Consider the following 20,123-nt stretch of genomic DNA (forward strand, 5'->3'; position numbering starts at 1 on the left):
TTATATAATTGACATTTGAATAATTGGCATTCATAATTGCATTAATTAGATAAAATTGGTATTATTATATTGAGGTCGCTATTGGAACCATATTGGTAAATCAATAAAAATATATATTAAAAATTAATAATAGTTATATTTTGGCAGTTCCCCTACTGCTGATGCGCCATAGAATCCAAAAACACTGCGCAACTCATTCTCTCCCCTATCATTACACAAATTACAATAATCAATCCACCTGACTGAACCGCCAAATGCCACAGTGTAAAAAAAGAATCAACAAGCAAGCCTGAAATGATTATAAGCTCCTCTGTGCTCCATAGACAACTAGGCAGGGCTCTGTTACTTATCAGTTATCAGTTTCCCTCTTTCATATCAAACCACTGCATCTTGTTTGGCATCCAAGGCATTCTGTTGTGACAATGTTCAAGCTAACAATAAGGTGGATACATGTCCTTTAAAGTGCCAAATTGACAGAGTCAGCTGCCACCCAATTTGTCTTGTTCATATCAGGTGGAGGAGAGGAATAACACTGTCGAGAGAAGCAGGGGAGTCCATGCACACAAGGGTATTTGCCATCAGAATGTTGCTCCTGCTGCTTCTGCTGCTCCCCAATATAGTGTCCCAAGGACAAAGTGCTAAATGCGCAACAAATAATCCTGTTCATGTTCCACACGAGTGGCATGAGCCAGGTGACCTGGTCATTGGTGCAATGGCATCTCATATTTATTACATAGTCCCCAAATTATCCTTCAAGAAACACCCTTCCCAGGACTTCATTGATGCCCCACTGTAAGTAACCGTTAATATTATTTTAATTATTCCATATAGGCTATATCGGACAGAAAATAACTTTGATTGATTGCTATAGAACTTTATTTTTTTAATGTGTGGAGAGATTTTATTAGAAATCTGTACATAAAGGCAATGTGCATATTGTCGATGAACAATAAGCTTTTTTGAGTCTAATTGTGTAAAGAGAGATAGAAAAGAGAGTAGGAGAAAGAGAAAAGAGATGGCATTAAAAATAGGAAAAGCATATAGCCAAGTAGTATGGTACTGAACTTTTTTGATGATACCCAAATTTTCAAGGTGGCAAAAACAAACACGGGTTGCTAAAGATATAAAGAAATATGCAACAGCTTTTAAAATCACACAGTATTCTTAGATTCCCCAAATAAGTAAATAAACTTTGCTGGCTTTATCCTCTATATGCAGGCAGGTGAATCTCTCCTATCTAGATTCTGTGCACTGTTTAATTTTCCCATCAAACAAAACCTCACTTCATTTGCAGGGTGGTGACAAAGTTCTACCAGCAAATCCTGGCCTTGGTCTTTGCTGTTGATGAGATCAATGAGAATCCCAGCATGTTGCCCAATGTCTCTCTTGGCTTCCACATCTATGATAGCTATTATGATTCAAAGATGACCTACAGAAACACTCTGGACCTGCTCTTTAAATCACGTCACTTTGTTCCCAACTACAGGTGTGGCATCCAGAAAAATGTCATAGGAGTCATTGGGGGATTCAGCTCTGATACCTCCTGGTGCATGGCAAACGTCTTAGGTCTTTTCAAGATTCCACAGGTAGAATATGGATTTGAAAAACAGAGATGTCATGCTTTTCTTGCATTAGGAATCTACTGATTCATACATATGGAGTGGGAAAATAGACAAAGTAAAGGGCCATAATATGCATAACCAACAATGTGTGTAAGAAGGGCAATTTGTGTTTAATAGATGTAATAGAAGAGTTCTGTAAAGCTGCCAGGTTTGTAAAGGAGGCACCTAGACTGGTTCATATACAACAATCCTGAATGAACTGCACTGGCTGTCTGTGAGCTACTGAATATATGATATTGACATTGGCTTCATAGGCAAAAATAACTGAGAACATGTTAACTAAAAATGTTCCTTCCCTTAAAAATCAGGACAGTCCTTTCCCAGAGTATGGTGTTAATCAACATTGTTCACTTTCAGAGGCTAGTTGAAAAAGTGTTTTCTTGCATTGTTCTGGCATTTGTCATCTGTCACTTCAGAACCTTATATAGTGGTGTCACTATATTTATTAATAATAAATATATAATATTTATTAAATTTTTCACTTTAACAATCCTATCCAATTATATTAAATATTCCAAATTATACATATTAGTCAACAATCAAACAGTCCAAATATTATGCCAAATTATAAAAAAGATTGGAGTTATCTTCCCATGTTCTGAGGTCAAGGTGGTTCTGATCATCTCATACTTCTGCTGCTTTCATAATTTTCATGATAGTTCCCATAAATTATTCTGATGTTAATCCTCATTACATTTCACAGCCTCTGAACAAGCGAGATAAAACAAAACAATATATTCTGTGTGGAATTTACATTCTCTCTTTATGTTCACGATGTCTCTTCACAAAATGATGTTTCCGCCAAGCCAGTCCAAAAATCTTCTCATCTCGGGCAGCAGCCAAGTCAGTCCAGATAAAATCAAAGCAAGGCATCTGCCCAATGCTATTAACACCAGCTGTCCTTCAAATGGTTAACCTGTCCAGGGAAGGTTTTGCCATATAAAACTGGGAATGCAAATATTAAGTAAGATATTAAAAGGCACCTATCCCCCTAAGGCTCTGCATTTAATTTTGCAAGCCGATCTACTTTCGGTCATGGCCACTCAGTTAATTGGCGCTGCATCATTCCGATTCTAATTCTAGGCAAACTTCCTAAAAATTTTTGGCGTCTCTCTAGTTATTCTCGAAATCAAAGTTGGGAAAGTGTTTATCCCCTTCCAAATATATCTGCAGCTGAATACTTTGAACTTGGTTTTCCACTTTTGAATAATTGTTATTTCCACACAGTTAATGACTGTTGGAATCATATTATATCACCAAATAAACCACCTCTCCAGTCTCGCTTGCTATATATAATCAGGCAGTTGGTTTTTTTCAGAGGAGGATTTTGCCATATAACATAGCAAAATGAAATATAATAACAAAGGAGGCTCAACCCCACCCCACACACACTTTCAGTTCCAACATACAAATGTCATGCATCAGGTTATGGGACCCAATGTTTTATGGATGGCGAATTGCTAAAGCTGGAAAATCAGGGTGCTGTTGGTGAGGACCTCGAAGGGACTGAAGGTCCAGTGGTGAGGCCGCTTACCAAAGAAGCAGACCTGGTGCAGCAAGGAGCAGAAGTCATGTCAGCTCAGCAACCTGTGCAGTTTATTAATCTTGGCAACACTGCCCAGATAGAACGTCTGAATGGTATGAACTACCTGACTTGGGGTCTTAAGCTTGAACTGGTTCTAAAACGTGATAGACTTTGGCACTGTGTGGAAACTGGTTTGAATCCACAACCCCCTGAGCAGGAAAGTGAAGAAGATGATAGAGCCAGAGCGCACATTTTGTTGGCTCTAGAGAAACCACAGGTCCTGCACATTGCACATTTGGACTCTGCCAAAGAATATTGGGATTGTCTACGACAGATACACCTGTCTGACAGTGCTTATTCAATAATTGGATTAACTAGGAGACTGTATAGAACTGTGCTACCTGAAGGTGGATGTTTAACTACACACCTCCAGACTTTGCGCATGCTATTCCTCCAGTTGCAAAGGAGAGGTAAAAGATTTCCAGACCTGGATCAATTCTATATCCTGCTATCCAGTCTCCCACCAAGCTTTAATATTGTGATAACCTCTCTTGAAAGCATGAGGCAAGAAGATTTATTGATGGCGTATGTAACAACCCGTCTACAGGAGGAATCTGAAAAGTGCGTGGAAAAGCTGAGTGAGAAGGCAGACCAGAGGAGTTTGAGTCGCCCTGCTAACCAGAAACCCAGATTCTCAGGAGGCGATGGGACCGAAGAACACTCCACAGATCGTGCCATGTTGGAGCAATCCACATGAGACAGAAAAGCGGGCGCATTTCGTCTCGGCCACCGCAAGAAAAGAAAAGAATTTTTTTCCAGACAGCTACATTTTGGACTCTGGCTCTGCCAGAATCATAATGAACAGCCCTGACTGCTTTACAACACTCAGCAAATTGCCAAAAGGCAAGGACAGCATTTGTCTTGCCCAATATCAGGTATAGGTATGTGTTATTTGCCATGCCTAGATGCAGAATGGAGGAATGTATTGTTTGTTTAAGAACTAGAATTTTCTTTATTGTCAATTTCATGCATTATCAATGTTGGTTTTGAATTTATTTTTGAGGGTGATGAATGTTTTATTAAGAAATAGGGCAAGGTAATTGCTTCTTCAAAAATGGTGGATGGCTTGTACCCTTTACAGCATTCTCCGCCAAGTGATGGGGTAACAGAGGGACCTAAAGCTGGAAAAAATGATGTGTTAATAACTGAACTATGTCAGCGAAACTCTAATTGCCCACATAAAAACTGCATCCATGCTTTGCACAGAAAAATGGGGCAAGCAAGTTTCTTCATAATAATTTTTATTGGGGTTTTTTAACACATATTTAAGACAAACAATACACAATACAATAACAAACAAACAAATAAACATGTAAAATTTCAAAACCTTCTTTTCTTGAACCCTGTTTCTCCGACTTCCCCATACCTTCCCTTTCTGCATTCCTATTTTCAAATTTCTTCCAGCAAATCCTCACTTTAAAATTTAACTAATTAACCTTTTACTCCTCCTGTCTTTTACCAACTCAGTACAACTGTAACCTCTTAATTTCCCTAACCTTGGCATTTTAGCATTCATTTATTTTGTAATAGTTCTTAAGATAGACTTTAAATTTCTTCCAATCTTCCTCCACCGTCTCTTTTCCTTGGTCTCAGATTCTGCCGGTCATCTCAGCCAGTCCCATGTAGTCAATCACCTTCGTCTGCCATTCTTCCAGTGTGGGTAGTTCTTGTGACTTCCAATACTTTGCTATAAGGACTCTTGCTGCTGTTGTGGCGTACATAAAAAAAGTTCTGTCTTTCTTTGACACAAATCGGCCGACCACGCCCAGGAGGAAAGCCTCTGGTTTCTTAAGAAAGGTATACTTAAATACCTTTTTCATTTCATTATAAATCATCTCCCAGAAAGCCTTAATCCTTGGGCAAGTCCACCAAAGGTGAAAGAATGTACCTTCAGTTTCCTTACATTTCCAACATTTATTATCAGGCAGATGATAGATCTTTGCAAGCTTGACTGGTGTCATGTACCACCTGTAAATCATTTTCATAATATTCTCTCTTAAGGCATTACATGCCATAAACTTTATACCGGTGGTCCATAACTGTTCCCAGTCAGCAAACATAATGTTATAACCGAAGTCTTGTGCCCATTTAATCATAGCTGATTTAACCGTCTCATCCTGTGTATTCCACTTCAGCAACAAATTATACATTCTTGACAAAATTTTAGTATTGGGTTCTAGCAATTCCGTTTCTAATTTGGATCTGTCCACCTGGAAGCCAATTTTCCTGTCTTGTTTAAACACCTCCATTATTTGATAATAATGGAGCCAATCTCGAACTTTAGACTTCAATTTCTCATAGCTCTGTAGTTTCACCTTGTCCCCCTCTTGCTCTAGAATTTCCCAATATTTTGGCCATTTCGATTCCATATTAAGCTTTTTCACCCCCTTAGCTTCCATTGGCGACAGCCACCTTGGGGTTTTGTTTTCCAACAAGTCTTTATATCTAATCCAAACATTATATAATGCTTTCCTAACAATATGATTCTTAAAACCTTTATGAGCTTTTACCTTGTCATACCATATATATGCATGCCATCCGAAAACATTATTAAACCCTTCCAAATCTAAAATGTCTGTGTTCTCAAGAAGTAGCCAATCTTTCAACCAGCAAAAAGCTGCTGATTCATAATACAGCTTTAAGTCCGGCAGGGCAAACCCCCCTCTTTCTTTTGCATCCGTTAATATCTTAAATTTTATTCTGGGCTTTTTGCCCTGCCAGACAAATTTAGATATATCTTTCTGCCACTTCTTGAAACAGTCCATTTTGTCCAGAATCTGCAAAGCCTGAAATAAAAACAACATTCTAGGCAAAACATTCATCTTGATAACAGCAATTCGGCCTAACAAGGAAAGCTTCAAATTTGACCATACTTCTAAATCTTTCTTTACCTCTGTCCAGCATTTCTCATAATTATCCTTAAATAAATTCACATTTTTAGATGTCATATTGATCCCCAAATATTTCACTTTCTTGACCACAGTTAATCCTGTTTCATTTTGAAACTGCTCCCTTTCCATGGCTATTAGATTTTTCTCCAGCACTTTAGTTTTTTGTTTATTTAACTTAAAACCTGCAACTTGACCAAATTCTTGAATTAATTCCAAAACCCTTTTCGTACTAGTGTCTGGCTCTTGCAAAGTAAGTACTAAATCATCTGCAAAAGCCTTCAATTTATATTGTTTTGCTCCGACCTGAACCCCTTTAACCAGCTGGTCTTTTCTAATCATATTTAACAAAACCTCCAGGACTGATATAAAAAGCAATGGGGATATTGGGCACCCCTGTCGTGTCCCTTTTTCTATCTGAATCGCTTCTGTAACCACATTATTTACAATTAGCTTAGCCTTTTGTTCAGATATATTGCACCTATACCATTCTCAAAACCTTGGCCTACCCCCATCCCTTGTAGATTCTTCTTCATAAAACTCCAAGAAATATTGTCAAAGGCTTTCTCCGCATCCACAAATATCAATACTGCCTTAGTGTTTATATTCACTTCTAATAATTCCATAATGTCTATTATATTCCTCACATTATCTGACAAATGTCTTCCTGGGAGAAAGCCAGCTTGGTCCTTATGAATCTCACCCACCAATACTTTTTTCAATCTTTTTGCTAAAATGTCTGCAAAAATTTTGTAATCCACATTAAGTAGTGATATAGGGCGGTAGTTCTTGATCTGAGTCTTTTCAGTCTCTGTTTTTGGTATAAGTGTAATATACGCTTCTTTCCACGATTCAGGTGCCTTTTCCCCCTCTAAAATTTCATTACAGACTTCCTTCAAAGGTTGTATCAACCACTCCTTCAAAGCTTTGTAATATCTGGAAGTCAATCCATCTGGTCCTGGAGATTTTCCCAATTGCATATTTTGAATGGCACCCTCTATTTCTTGCTCAGTTATTTTCTGGTTCAAATCTATTTTACTTTGTTGTGAATTTTTTTGTAATCCATGTTTCTTGAGAAACTCGTCTATATCTCCTTCATTCACCGGCCCTTGTGAATATAGTCTTCTGAAGAAGCTTTGAAAACAGTTTCTAATTTCATTTGGCTTATTGATATTCCTTCCTTCAACCTCTAAACTTGTGACCGTATTTAATTTTTGTCTTTTCTTCAATTGCCATGCGAGAAGTTTCCCACATTTATCTGCAGATTCGAAAGTCCTTTGTCTCATTTGTTTAATTTTCCATTCTATTTCTTGATTCATCAGTTCCAAATATTGCGTCTGATATAGCTTAATTTCTCTCAGAATCTCCTGGGACTTTGGTTTAGACCTAATTTTTTTCCCCTTCTCTTATTTTTCCCAAAATTTTATCCTTCTTCTCATTTTGTTTCTTCTTCTTTATAGAATTCTGTTGTATTAGGAAACCTCGCATCACGGCTTTACTTGCATCCCAAATTGTTCTTTTTTCCACCTCTGTTTTCAGATTTATCTCAAAATAATCTCTCAAAGTCTTTTGGACCTTTTTGTAAACCTCTTCATCTCTAAAAAGGGTGTCATTCATCCTCCATCTGAAGGAACCAGCTGTTGTTAACCTCATTTCCATCTTTACAGCGTTATGGTCGGAGCACGTCTTTGTGCAGATTTCCACTTTCTTTATCTTTGGAGCCATCCCACTAGTTACCCATATTTGGTCAATTCTTGTCCATGTCATTTTTGCTTCGGAAAAGAAAGTTCCCTCCCTCTCGAGAGGGTTCCTTGTTCTCCAAATGTCAATTAAGTCCATGTTTTCAGTCATTTCGAAAAAAGTCTTTGGTAGTCTCCCATCCTTAGAGACTACCAGTCTTTGTGCCTTGTCCATATTAGTGGAGACTACTCCATTCATATCTCCCATCATAATTAAATTGTAATCCAAATAGTCCAGTAAGATTCCATGCAATTTCTTGAAGAATTCTGACTTCCCTTCATTTGGTGCGTAAATCCCTAATATCAAAAAATTTTCTCCTTGGACTAGCCAAAAATCTTCCTTGTTCATCTTTAAAAATCAGTTTCGGGGCTAATTTTTCCTTTGCATAGATTACCACTCCTCTTTTCTTAACTTTATCCGATGATATAAATTCCTGTCCTAATCTTTTATTAATAAGTAATTTCCTGTGAACCCTGGTCACATGGGTTTCTTGTAAACAAATCAAGTCCAATTGCTCTTTTTTCAAGATATGAAAAACAGCTCGTCTTTTTCTGGGAAGGTTTAGACTATTACAATTCCAACCTAAAAATTGCAAGGCCATCTTGTTGTTATTTACTTTCCCCTCCAACTGCTCCAAGCAGTTGTTCGTCCTCCGTTGGTGATTTAAGTCCAAATGTTAAATTTAGGATGTCTGTAGCTTCCTTTACTTCTGGGGTATATTCCACTGCCACCACCTCCTTCAGCAGGTCCTCCTCATTCTCTTCTAAGAACTGCTCTTTATCCTGGACGGTTTTTATTTTAACTTTCTTTCCTTTGTAGGTGAAAGATAGGCCTTGTGGGAATTCCCACCTAAAAAGTACTCTGTTCTTTTTCAGCAGGAAGACCAAATCCTTGTAATGAGCTCTCGCCTCCAAAATGTGTTTAGGAAGGTCCTTGAAAATTTCCACGTAGTTGTCTTCGATCTCTAATGTTCTTTGAAAGTGTAAACCTAGTATTTTATCTCTTTCTTCTTTAGATCTTAATGTTATCAGGCAATCCCTTGGTTTCTTTCTATTTTGTTTCTTGCCCAATCTAAAAGCAGTCACTATCTTAAATTCTTCCTTCTCTGGGTTCAGTTGCCAAAAGTCTGAAAACTCTTTTGTCAAAAAATCCGCCAGGTTATCTATTTCATTTTCAGGTACCAATCTCAGTCTCAGATTCCTTTCTTTCCTTTGCAATTCAAGCATAGACAACGCCAATTCATGCTCGTCTACCTTTTTACAGACTGGTGCTAATTTGGCCTGTGTGGCTTCTGCAATTACTTTAGCTTCTTCAGCAATCTTTCGAGTTGTAGTATTTTCCTGTACCAATTTATTTATACTTTCTGTATTAGAAGTTATACTTTGTGTATTTAGATCAAGTTTTGCTGAAAGTTCTGCCAGCTGTTTACTATTGTCCGCACCCTGCTTTGTCAGAGCTTCCAAAGATTCATTAATTTTAAGTAATGCTTGTGTCACAGGGTCAGAAGACATAACTGTTGTTTTCAACTGCCCAGCTGCAGCAGTTCCTGCTGGCGGAATACTTGAAAGTGAACCCCTTTTCTTTTGTGCAACTTTGCTCTTGGCTCTTGTAATTATCTCCTCTGCTGGGCTACTCATATCCCAGCCAAGGTCGTTCCCACGTCTAGGAGATTTGAAATGGAAAGTTCCACTAACTTAGTTATTGTTGCCACTTTGCAACTGTTTCCCTACAGTCCTCTAGAGGGAGTAAACCAAAGACAAAGTATCCCTTTAAAAGTATCCAATAAAATCTATAACAACAATCTTCAAGTATATTTTCTAAGCTTCAATCTAGCAATTAAATATCCAAAACAGAGCAGTCCAGTAACAGGATATCTTGTGAAGTCTTAAATGTGACAGTTCTGAGTGACAGTTCTCAATAGGTGCCTTGTTTAGGCAGTCCGTTCCAAGGAATCAAAACAGTGGGTACACGTTTCTCTTTAACATTTTCATGCAGGTTATCTAAAGTTCGCTTCTCTTCCTCCCCCTGCCCCTGCCTGCACGGGGGGATTTAGTCCCAATGTCAAGGTTGCTTAGTTCTCAGCTTACTTTCTCAGGTTGCAGCTTTATAGTTCCTTTGCTTTAAGTCACATGCAGTCCGGGAAAGGCAGACTTCCTTAATTTATACCTTTCCCGTTTCCGGCCAAATTCCCATAAAATATTTGTAAATTCCAAATCGGTTTTTAAGTCCTACTCACGGGATTTTAATTCGTAATCCAAATTTTCAGGAAAGAATCGGCGCTCTCCGACCATGGCGACGCGGCTTCACTTCACGGGCTGGTGACGACTCTCAGCACCGCGCTTCACCCCCGCTGCCGTTCCGGAGCCTTTAAAAAGGCTCCCTTGTGATTTCGGGGGGGCGCAATGGTGCCCACTGAGTCTCCTTGCTTGTAGGCTTCAGCGCCTGCAATTTAAAGGGTCCCCGCTTCGCCGTAGCGACAGGACCCGAACTTGTGAAGCAGACCCCCTCCGGAGCTTGGAGGGAGATCCGCCATTAGCCGATGGCACCGACCGCAAGTTTCAAATATCTAGAGAACATGCAAAAAATATGTAAAGATTTAAATGTTAACCAGTGTAGTACATAACTTGATTGTGCTATTTGCAAGCAAGCAAAATCAAAGTTGCAGCCAATACCAGGTAGAAGTGATAGAATTTCTACACATGCTTTGCAACTTGTTCATTCTGACTTACTGTATTTTTTGCTCTATAAGACTCACTTTTCCCTCCTAAAAAGTAAGGGGAAATGTGTGTGCGTCTTATGGAGCAAATGCAGGCTGTGCAGCTATCCCAGAAGCCACAACAGCAAGAGGGATCACTGCTTTCGGTGCGCAGCGATCCCTCTTGTTGTTCTGGCTTCTGAGTTTCAGAATGGTTTTTTTTCTTGTTTTACTCCTCCAAAAACTAGGTGCGTCTTGTGGTCTGGTGCGTCTTATAGAGCGAAAAATACGGTAATTGGTCCTTTTCCAGAGAGTGAGGGAGGATCTAGATATGGCCTAATTATTGTGGATGATAAAACAAGGTATTCATGGCTATATCTATTGAGCAACAAATCAGAATGTGCTGATGCTTTTAAGTCCTGGAAGGTATGGGCAGAAAGACGTTTTCAAAGGCCACTTATTCAACTCCAAACTGACCGAGGAGGCGAATATTTAAGTAATCATTTCCAGGTATGGCTTAAACGCCATGGAATAACGCATCGTCTCACATGTCCAAATAGTCCCTGGCAAAATGGAGTTGCAGAGAGACGTGTGGGTGTTGTACAAATTGTAAAGGACCGCTTGTTAACTGAGGCTGGATTGCAAAATGATGCAAAGCTCTGGAGAGAAGCTCTCTTGACTTACAATTTTTTATTGAACCGTACTTTCACTACTGCCACGGGTGCTATTCCCTACAAAATGCTTTTTGGGAAGGAATCCGATTACGCAGGTTTACATGTGTGGGGAAGTTGGGCTTTTGTTCATATCCCCAAGTCTCTGAGATGTAAAGGTGAGCCTAAAACCAGAAAGCTACGTTTCATTGGCTATCAGGGCTATTCTAGCTGGCATTATCGTTTTGCTTTGGGACGTGGCCGAGTAGTCATTTCACAAAATGCTGAATTTGCTGATCAGGATAGGTGGGAACAGGTTCATTCCAATCCTAGTATTTTAATTCCTCTCTCAGTACAGCCACAGGAGCCTCTCAGGCAGCCAGCTGCTGAGGAAAGGCTAGAAAGTGGGGGGAAATTGTCCTCAGACACTGATACTTTGCAAAGTGCCAGAAGCAGTGAATCAGAGGAACAACAAAATGATGAACTGGAGGAGCAACAAGAGAAGGAAAGCCCAGTGGTTATTCCTAGGAGGTCCACACGTACTACCAAGGGTATTCCCCCCGATAAATTGACTTTTGGCGCAACAAAAGTGTGTCATGTTAATTGTACAGAGCCACAGGACTTTGCTCAAGTTCTTAAACTACCTTCTAAGGAACAAACCCAGTGGTTTGACGCCATGAAAGAAGAGTTGGGATCATTCAAAGAAAATAAGGTTTACACACTAGCCAAATTGCCACCAGGTGAAAAGTTAATTTCTAGCAGGTGGGTCTTTAAAAGGAAGACTCAGGTGTCTGCTGACACACATTTTAAAGCCAGACTGGTAGCAAAAGGTTTTGTACAAAAGCCAGGAATTCACAAAGATGAGCTGTTTGTACCCACTGCCAAGGCAAAATCAGGCAGGCTTCTTTTGTCTGTTGCAGCTGACGAGAAATTGGAAGTAAGTCATTATTATATTACTTCTGCATATTTAAATGCTCCTCTGGACCAGGTGATATACATGCGACAACCCCAAGGGTTTGAGGAGGGGAATGATTTGGTGTGGAAATTAGACAAAGCTGTTTATGGTCTTCGGCAAAGTGCTAAATGCTGGAACGATTGTATAAACACACAACTCTTAAATTTTGGATTTAAAAGGAGCATTGCTGACCCTTGCTTGTATACAAGAGGATCAGGTGACAATTACATATTGGTATTGATCTTTGTAGATGACTTGATGGTGGCAGGTGGTTCCACAGGTAAAATTCGAAAGATAGCAAATCAGTTGGAAAAACATTTCAAACTGAAAGACCAATATGTCACTATTTAGGGGTCCAAATAGGCAGAGAAGCAGATGGAAGTTTCTTAATAGAGCAAAAGATTAAAGGTCTGCTTGAACAACTGGAAATGCAGGATTGTAATGCTCTGCAAACTCCTATGACTGTAGATTTTCAAAAGATTGAAAGTGATGTTTTGTTTGATCAAACAGATTTATACTAATTGGTAATAGTATCTCTTCTGTACCTGAGCCAATGGTCAAGGCCTGATACTTCATTTTGTGTAGGTACTCTAAGCAGAAAGTAACTAAGCCTAGTATACATGATTGGGCTGCTCTGAAGCGAATACTGAGATCTGAAGGGTACACAGAATAAGTGTATAAAGTTATCTGCATCTAATTCAAGTGATTTGCAGGTGTTTGTGGACAATGACTTCACAAATTTCCATCCACGAGAAAATCAATCAGTGGTCTAGTGGTCATGTTTAGAAATTCACTAATTGGTTGGAAATCCAAAAAGCAAGGTTTTGTTGCCACATCTACATGTGAAGCAGAATTTTCTGCATTATTTGAAGTGTGTAACGAAGTCACATGGTACACCCAGGTATTAAATGATTTGGGATATGAAGTTCAACAGCCTGTGACAATCTATGAGGTTAATCAAGCTTGTATCGCAATGGCTAATTCAGGGAACACTTCAGCATGTGCAAAACACGTGGCGATCAAATTTTTCAATGTTAAAGACTATATACAACATAATGTGATTAAGTTGGTTTATTGTCAATCACAGGATAATTTGTCTGATTTATTTACAAAAGCGTTCCCTAGGGTGCAACATGTAGAATTGATTGCAAAGCTGAATCTTGTGGATGAAGTATATGAATAAGATAATTTTTCATGTTTATACTTCTGCTCTCTAGGCCTTTAGGGGAGTGTCATGTGATAAAGACACATGAGAGCAGAAGCAGCAAAGCAGGCTGGGAACTGCTGGGACTGCACTATAGCTAAAGTTATTCAGGCCAAACTGCTAACTGTTGAGTCATTCTGACGTGTGACTTAGTAGCCAGATTCACTTTGTGCTCTCTGTAAGATGTGAGAGTCGGTCTGCATTAACTGTGAACAGAGTCTGTATGTAATCTCAGTCAAACTGTTTGGAACCATGTTGTTTATGAAGAAGTTTATTTTAACTCAGTAAAGCTTTTATTCTTTAAAAACTCTGCATTATTAATTTATGCTGCGCGTCAACGAAGTCTACGTAGATGTTAATCCTTCTAACATTCAAATACTTTTTAGCACCTCAGTGACTGAATTAATTGGCAGAGTAGTTTCTTCCCCTTCGCTCAGATCATGTCCAATATTTAAACCCAATTTTTCGTCGTAAGAAGTGGAAGCATGCTGCTAAATGGTGGTGACTTTGGAGTGTAGCCTTATGAGGCTTTGCCCTCGGGTGGGAAAAATATTGCGCCTGGGAAAGGGAAGTGGGAGTCAACAGACACTCAAGGAATAGTTTCGGAGAAAAGGCTTTTATTTCTACCATCCATGGACTGGTAGAAGGAGCAAGTGTGATAAGTCACAAAAAGCATGCACGAGTTCACAATCATGTGCACAAGCATATATACCCCTTTCCAGTTCCTTCCCCCTTTCTCCTCCCTCAGGAGTTCCTCTGAACATGAACAGAAAGCTGTCTTGGGACTATTGTGGACTCTTGGCACCCTTCCCAGGAAAGGGGGGGGGTGAGAAGCCAAGGGGTTTTCAGCATGTTCAGATATGTTTCAATCTCTTGTTCTGGCATGGTTCCCGGACAGAAAGTAAGTTGCAATGTGGTTCTTTAGCAAGGGTAGATGACATGAGAAAGGCCTGAGAAACAATGGACTGTTCTCTACCTTTGTTACAGCAGAGCGAAAAGTTTCCGATGCTTAGCTGCTGAGAAAATGATTTTGAAAAGTTTTGAGAAGCTTTGAGCCTGCTTTGGTGGGGGGTGACTTCGGGCCTAGGTGAGGTCACCTGTCCTCACCTTCCTTCAGGAGAGTTGCCAAGAAACATTCCGGGCTTTCCATCCAGCACCCCCCAGCTCCTCCTTCTGAATTTGGGGCCAGGTGTTGGGCGATCTGCGGATGAGCTGCCACTCCCCAGCCTGGGGAATGTAGGGAGGCTGATTACTCCCATCTCAGCCTCTGATTCCAGAATATACAGCGGTTATGGAATTCAGCAATCCTCCATCGCAGCTTGCCGGAAGCTGCTCCCCTATTCTTGAATACAATCAGTATGTACAAGCTGTCGTTGGTGCTCTCCCTAAACTTGGTAAACTTCGGATATAGATTCAATATATATTCAATATTTAAGTTTGTGTGCATGCATGTGTTTATATCTAAATAAATTGGAATATCATGAGTTCTTGTTTCCACTTGAAAACATTTGGCTTTTGCTTTTTCCAGATTTCATACGGTTCATTTGAACCAGCCACAAATTATGGAACCAAGTTCCCTTCCTTTTACCGCATGGTCCCCAATGAAGACCTTCAGTATCAGGGAATTATCCAGTTACTTCTGCATTTCAGATGGAAATGGGTTGGGCTCATGACTCCACCTAATGATGCTGGAGAACGTTTCTTGCAGAATATTGAACCAATGCTTTTCAAGAATGGAATCTGTTCAGCATTCACAGAAAGAGTGGAACACAATCTACATTATAACAGTAACTTACTAGAAATGGTGGACATAAAGATTAAGTTACCAAGTTTCACAACAAGCAAAGCTATTGCAATTCTTCTATATGGAGAAAGTAGATTTATTCTATCGTTGGCAAATGCTTTTATCGTGATGGAGTTTATTCAGCTACTATTTCCTCAAAAAAATTCACACGAAGGAAAAGTATGGATTACAACTACCCAAATTGATTTCATATTATATAGCCTTCAAAAAATTTTTAATGTTAATATAAGAATTCTCCATGGTGCAATATCCTTTGCAATTCACTCCAAGGAGATTCACAACTTTAAAGACTTTCTTCGGCGTATATATCCTCATAGGACAGACACAGATGGTTTTATACAAGGTTTCTGGGAAGATGCGTTCAGTTGTTCACTTTCAAATTCCACTCTCTCACCAACCATGTGTACTGGAGAGGAGATGCTGGAGAGCCTCCCTGCACCATTTTTTGAAATGAGCATGACTGGCCACAGCTATAGTATTTATAATGCTGTCTATGCTTTGGCACATGCCTTAAGTAGCATGCACTTGGCTGGAGCTATCCGCAACAGAAGAGGTGCTAAGGGAAAACTCTCTCCTCAATATGTAGATCCTTGGCAGGTATTGTTCCCTGTTACAAAGCATTCACTGCATTGGTACATTATGTCAGTTGGCATTTAATCATCAGTAAAGAAATAAAAGAATAAAACTTAAGAAATTAAAAAATAAACCTTAAGTAAATTTACTGTATGAAAGATGGGAATTAGAGTATTTCCACACTGTAAACCCCTCTGTTTTCTCCCCATATCCCTCCCCAATTCTCTGTCTCTCTTACCTGTCCAGTTACCCAGTGGTGTAAGGTTGGGGGCCTGGGGCCCATTGGCCCTGGGCACATAATTCTAAGGGAGAACAACCAGGACCCCAATCCCACGCACTGGCTATTGCAGGGATACTCATATCCAAGAGAAAACAGAAGAGAGAAACATCAGGGAGCTGCCACTACCTGGGCACATCTTGGAAGGCCCTGTCCCCAACTCCTCATCTTTCCCTGTCTGCCAATCACCAGGGGTTTCTGGCCTCACTGGTAGGTCCCCAGAAGACACTGGCAACTGTTTGATCACTGTCTCTAGACGCTGCTTTTCTCCCTTCTCCTCTTCTGCCTCTAAGTCTGGATTTCAGTCTGCCACAGCCTCTTCCTGCTCCCTTAACCCTGTTGCCTTTTCTGCTTCTGACACCTCTTCCTCCCAGTCTGCTCCCTCTTCTCCCACTGACCACTCCTTGTCATCCCAAAACCAATCCCCTGGCTCTGAGCCTCCTTTCCTTGAGGTGTCCCTTTCAGGTCCCCCAGCAGCTGCTTCCTGCCACTCCTCTGCATCCAACATCCAACCATGCTCAAATCCACTCTATAAACTATGGAAAGGTCCAGTCCGATGTTCTCATGTTGCATTCCTATCCTTTGAGGACATAAGCTCCCATCTCTTCTCTTACATGACTTCTCAAATCCCTTCCCTTTCTTGGATCTTGACAAAGGCTGGTCTCAAGCAAGCAGGTCTATGGTCTCATCTCTCCCTAATATCTTGATGCAAGTCTGTTGAAGGTTGAATTGACACTGATTCATGATTTCCTACTCCTCCTGTATGTGCAACTAAAATATGGATGTTCTCCACTGTGAACTGAAGCATTTAACTTCAATTCTCTTTCCACTTAGCTCCACTCATTCCTGCAGAGAATCTCATTCAACAACAGTGCTGGGGATGAAATTACATTAAATGAATATGGAGAGTTAGCAGCTGGCTTTGATATTACCAACTTGGTTACTTTCCCAAATAATTCCTATGTCAGGGTCAAAGTGGGCAGCTTGGATCCTCAGGCCCCTCCTGGCAAAGAGCTCACTATTAATGAAGACAGAATCAAATGGCACAGGCGCTTCAGTAAGGTATGGAAATAATGGCACAGTCCCCGAAAACCCAGAATTTGTGGTTATCCACAAAATGGGATGTAATAAAAGCACTTCACACATTATTCATTTTGAAATTCACTAGCACTTGAAACCACTTCAGACTAGTGATGAGTTAGAATCGAGGAGTGCTCCCAGACCTCTTGCTTCAAATGGGATGCAACTCCTCCCAGAACAGGTCAGGCATAGGAACCGAAAGCATTTCTCTCTGAGACAGGATGTGGCCTAACAGGGAACCACTACCCAAAAGTCATGGGTAGTTTATTGCTAGTTTATTGTACTGACCCTGCAGGTAGGAGCAGAACCACTATAATGGCTTACCTTTAATTCCTTGTGCCACACAAAGGAACAACATGTGAACTCCTTGAAGCAAATGCCGTTAGGTGGTGACTCCATCAAAAGGCCAAACCAGGGGTGAAATCACACAGAATTCGGTGTGATTTCACCCCTGGCTTGGCCTTTTGATGGAGTCAAACACAGCTATAAGGTTGGATGGTCCAGGCATGAATACTGACATCTTCTTAAGCTTGTATGATGCTTAGAACAGCAGCTTTTAACCCTACTGTATGTGCCACTTGTGTGTTGTTGTTGTTTAGTCATGTCCGACTCTTCATGACCCCATGGACCAGAGCACGCCAGGCACTTCTGTCTTCCACTGCCTCCCGTAGTTTGGTCAAACTCATGTTGGTAGCTTCGAGAACACTGTTCAACCATCTCGTCCTCTGTCGGCCCTTCTCCTTGTCTTTCCCAACATCAGGGTCTCTTCCAGAGAATCTTCTCTTCTCATGAGGTGGCCAAAGTATTGGAGTCTCAGCTTCAGGATCTGTCTTTCAAGGGAGCACTCAGGGCTGATTTCCTTAAGAATAAGTGTACTGTCAGGGAACTGACATCAGAGGCACGGGAGAAGGAGAGGGTCTCTGATTCTGCAGAAGGTCCCAGCGCTAGGGGGAGACTCAGCTGGGAAGCAGGGGAAGAGAATGAGTGTAACACCAGGGATCCAGGAGAGGAACGGGACAGGGAGGTGCAGGGGCTCCAGGACTCTTTGTTGGAAGTTAGTGAGGAGAGCCCAAGCACCCCGCTGCCCACGCCCACCCTGCGCAGGAGACACCCACGCAGTGAGAGGAGGAGACGCTTAGGCGTCAAACAACTCTTATGTTGGCAGCACTTTAAGAAACGCCCACAGACAGATTCTACGAGTGACTAAGGGCAGCCACGCGGAGATGGGCTGTGCAGTCCGGAGGGTTTAACCAGGCAATCCGATGCTCAAACGGAGCCGGATTACGCACGAGTAACTCCCAACCACTACATGTACCTACTGATAATTTCACACTATTAGTTCTCCCATTTACTATTAAATCACCTGATAGTGGATATTTGGTAAATTCCCCAAAACAATATCATAATATTAAACTCTTCCTATCTCTTTGCATAGGTGCCACCACTTTCTCTATGTAATGCCAACTGCCATCCTGGTTACGGGAAGAAAAAGAAGGAGGGGGAGACGTTTTGCTGTTATGATTGTGATCCATGTCCAGAAGGAATGATTTCAAATGAGAAAGGTTAGAGATGACATCTTAAGATACTGCAGAACCTCTGGGCTCCTGGCAATTTTGTTGACATTAAACTGCTGCAGGAGAGAAGGCTTAAATTAACAGATGTGTTCTTCTCATTGTTTATAGATAACATCAATATATTTTAATCTTTAAAACATCTTGAAGATTTCTTTTTTAAGTGGAAGCTAATATATTTTACCTCCAACTTCAACGAAATTAGGGTGGACTAAAAGTGGTGTTTTCTCTTCTAAGAATTAGGTTGTTTGACAATAGGGTGAAACTCTTATGAAACTCGCTTTTCTGAGATTCAAATATTTTAGCTGTAATGCATTTCTCATTTTGTTGTACTGTTTATGTGGCTCTAAGAAAAAGCAGGGAAACAATAATAATAATAAAAATGTCACCCATGTAGAAAATTCCAGAATTGATACACAAGTTTTATTTTTGATACACCTAGTACAAAAGCATTTGGGCTTGAAGCTCTTATATATTCTGATGTAGAAAACACTATGCTAAATGGGCTAGTGATGTGAAATTCTTAAGAATACTTTTGGTTGCTTCAAATTGTCACACATTGTTTGTGTAATTTCAGATATGGAAACATGTGTCAGTTGCCCAGCAGATCAGTATCCAAACAGCGGCCAGGATCTATGCATTCCTAAGATTCCAAACTTCCTAGCCTTTGATGAAACCTTGGCCATTGTTTCAACTTCCTCTGTGCTTCTATTCTCTCTGATCACAATTTTAGTGCTCGGCATCTTCATTAAGCATCGCAATACAGCCATAGTCAAAGCCAACAACCGAAGCCTCACCTATGGTCTCCTTATCTCCCTCCTCTTGTGTTTCCTCTCTTCTTTGTTGTTTATCGGAAAACCTAATATGGTGACTTGCCTTCTCCGACAAACTGCTTTTGGCATTGTCTTCTCTGTGGCCCTCTCCAGCATCTTAGCCAAAACCATATTGGTGGTTTTGGCATTCATGGCTACCAAACCAGGATCCAATATGAGGAAATGGGTAGGCAAAGAACTGGCTTATTCCATTGTCTTTTCCTGCTCCCTTGTTCAAGTAGGAATCTGTGTCCTCTGGCTGGCAACCTCTCCACCATTCCCAGATGTGGACATGCACTCAATGACTGAAGAAATCATATTTCTATGTAATGAAGGGTCAGTCTCCATGTTCTATTGTGTTTTGGGCTACATGGGATTCCTGGCCACTATCAGCTTCACGGTGGCCTTCCTAGCCAGGAAGTTGCCTGACACTTTCAACGAAGCCAAGTTCATCACCTTCAGCATGCTGGTCTTCTGCAGTGTTTGGCTCTCCTTCATTCCAACCTACCTGAGCACCAGAGGAAAATACATGGTGGCTGTGGAGATCTTCTCCATCTCTGCTTCTGGTGCTGGGTTACTGGCTTTCATTTTCACCCCTAAATGCTACATTATTGTGGTGAGGCCTGACCTGAACAACAGAGAGCAGCTAACACAAAGAAAGGTATAA

The 20,123-nt window shown here is 40.6% G+C and overlaps 1 protein-coding gene across 1 annotated transcript; it reads left to right on the forward strand.

Moving 5' to 3' along the window:
* Positions 1–14,930: 14,930 nt before the first annotated feature.
* On the forward strand, positions 14,931–20,123 carry LOC310692600 (vomeronasal type-2 receptor 26-like; the record flags this gene model as incomplete). The annotated part of the gene is made up of 4 exons (XM_083473543.1): positions 14,931–15,788; positions 16,828–17,055; positions 18,509–18,635; positions 19,222–20,123. 4 exons carry the CDS (start codon positions 14,931–14,933, stop codon positions 20,121–20,123), a joined length of 2,115 nt encoding a protein of 704 aa, XP_083329669.1.

This window comes from Podarcis liolepis (assembly GCF_965112155.1).
Source record: "Podarcis liolepis genome assembly, chromosome: 13".
NCBI lineage: Eukaryota > Metazoa > Chordata > Lepidosauria > Squamata > Lacertidae > Podarcis > Podarcis liolepis.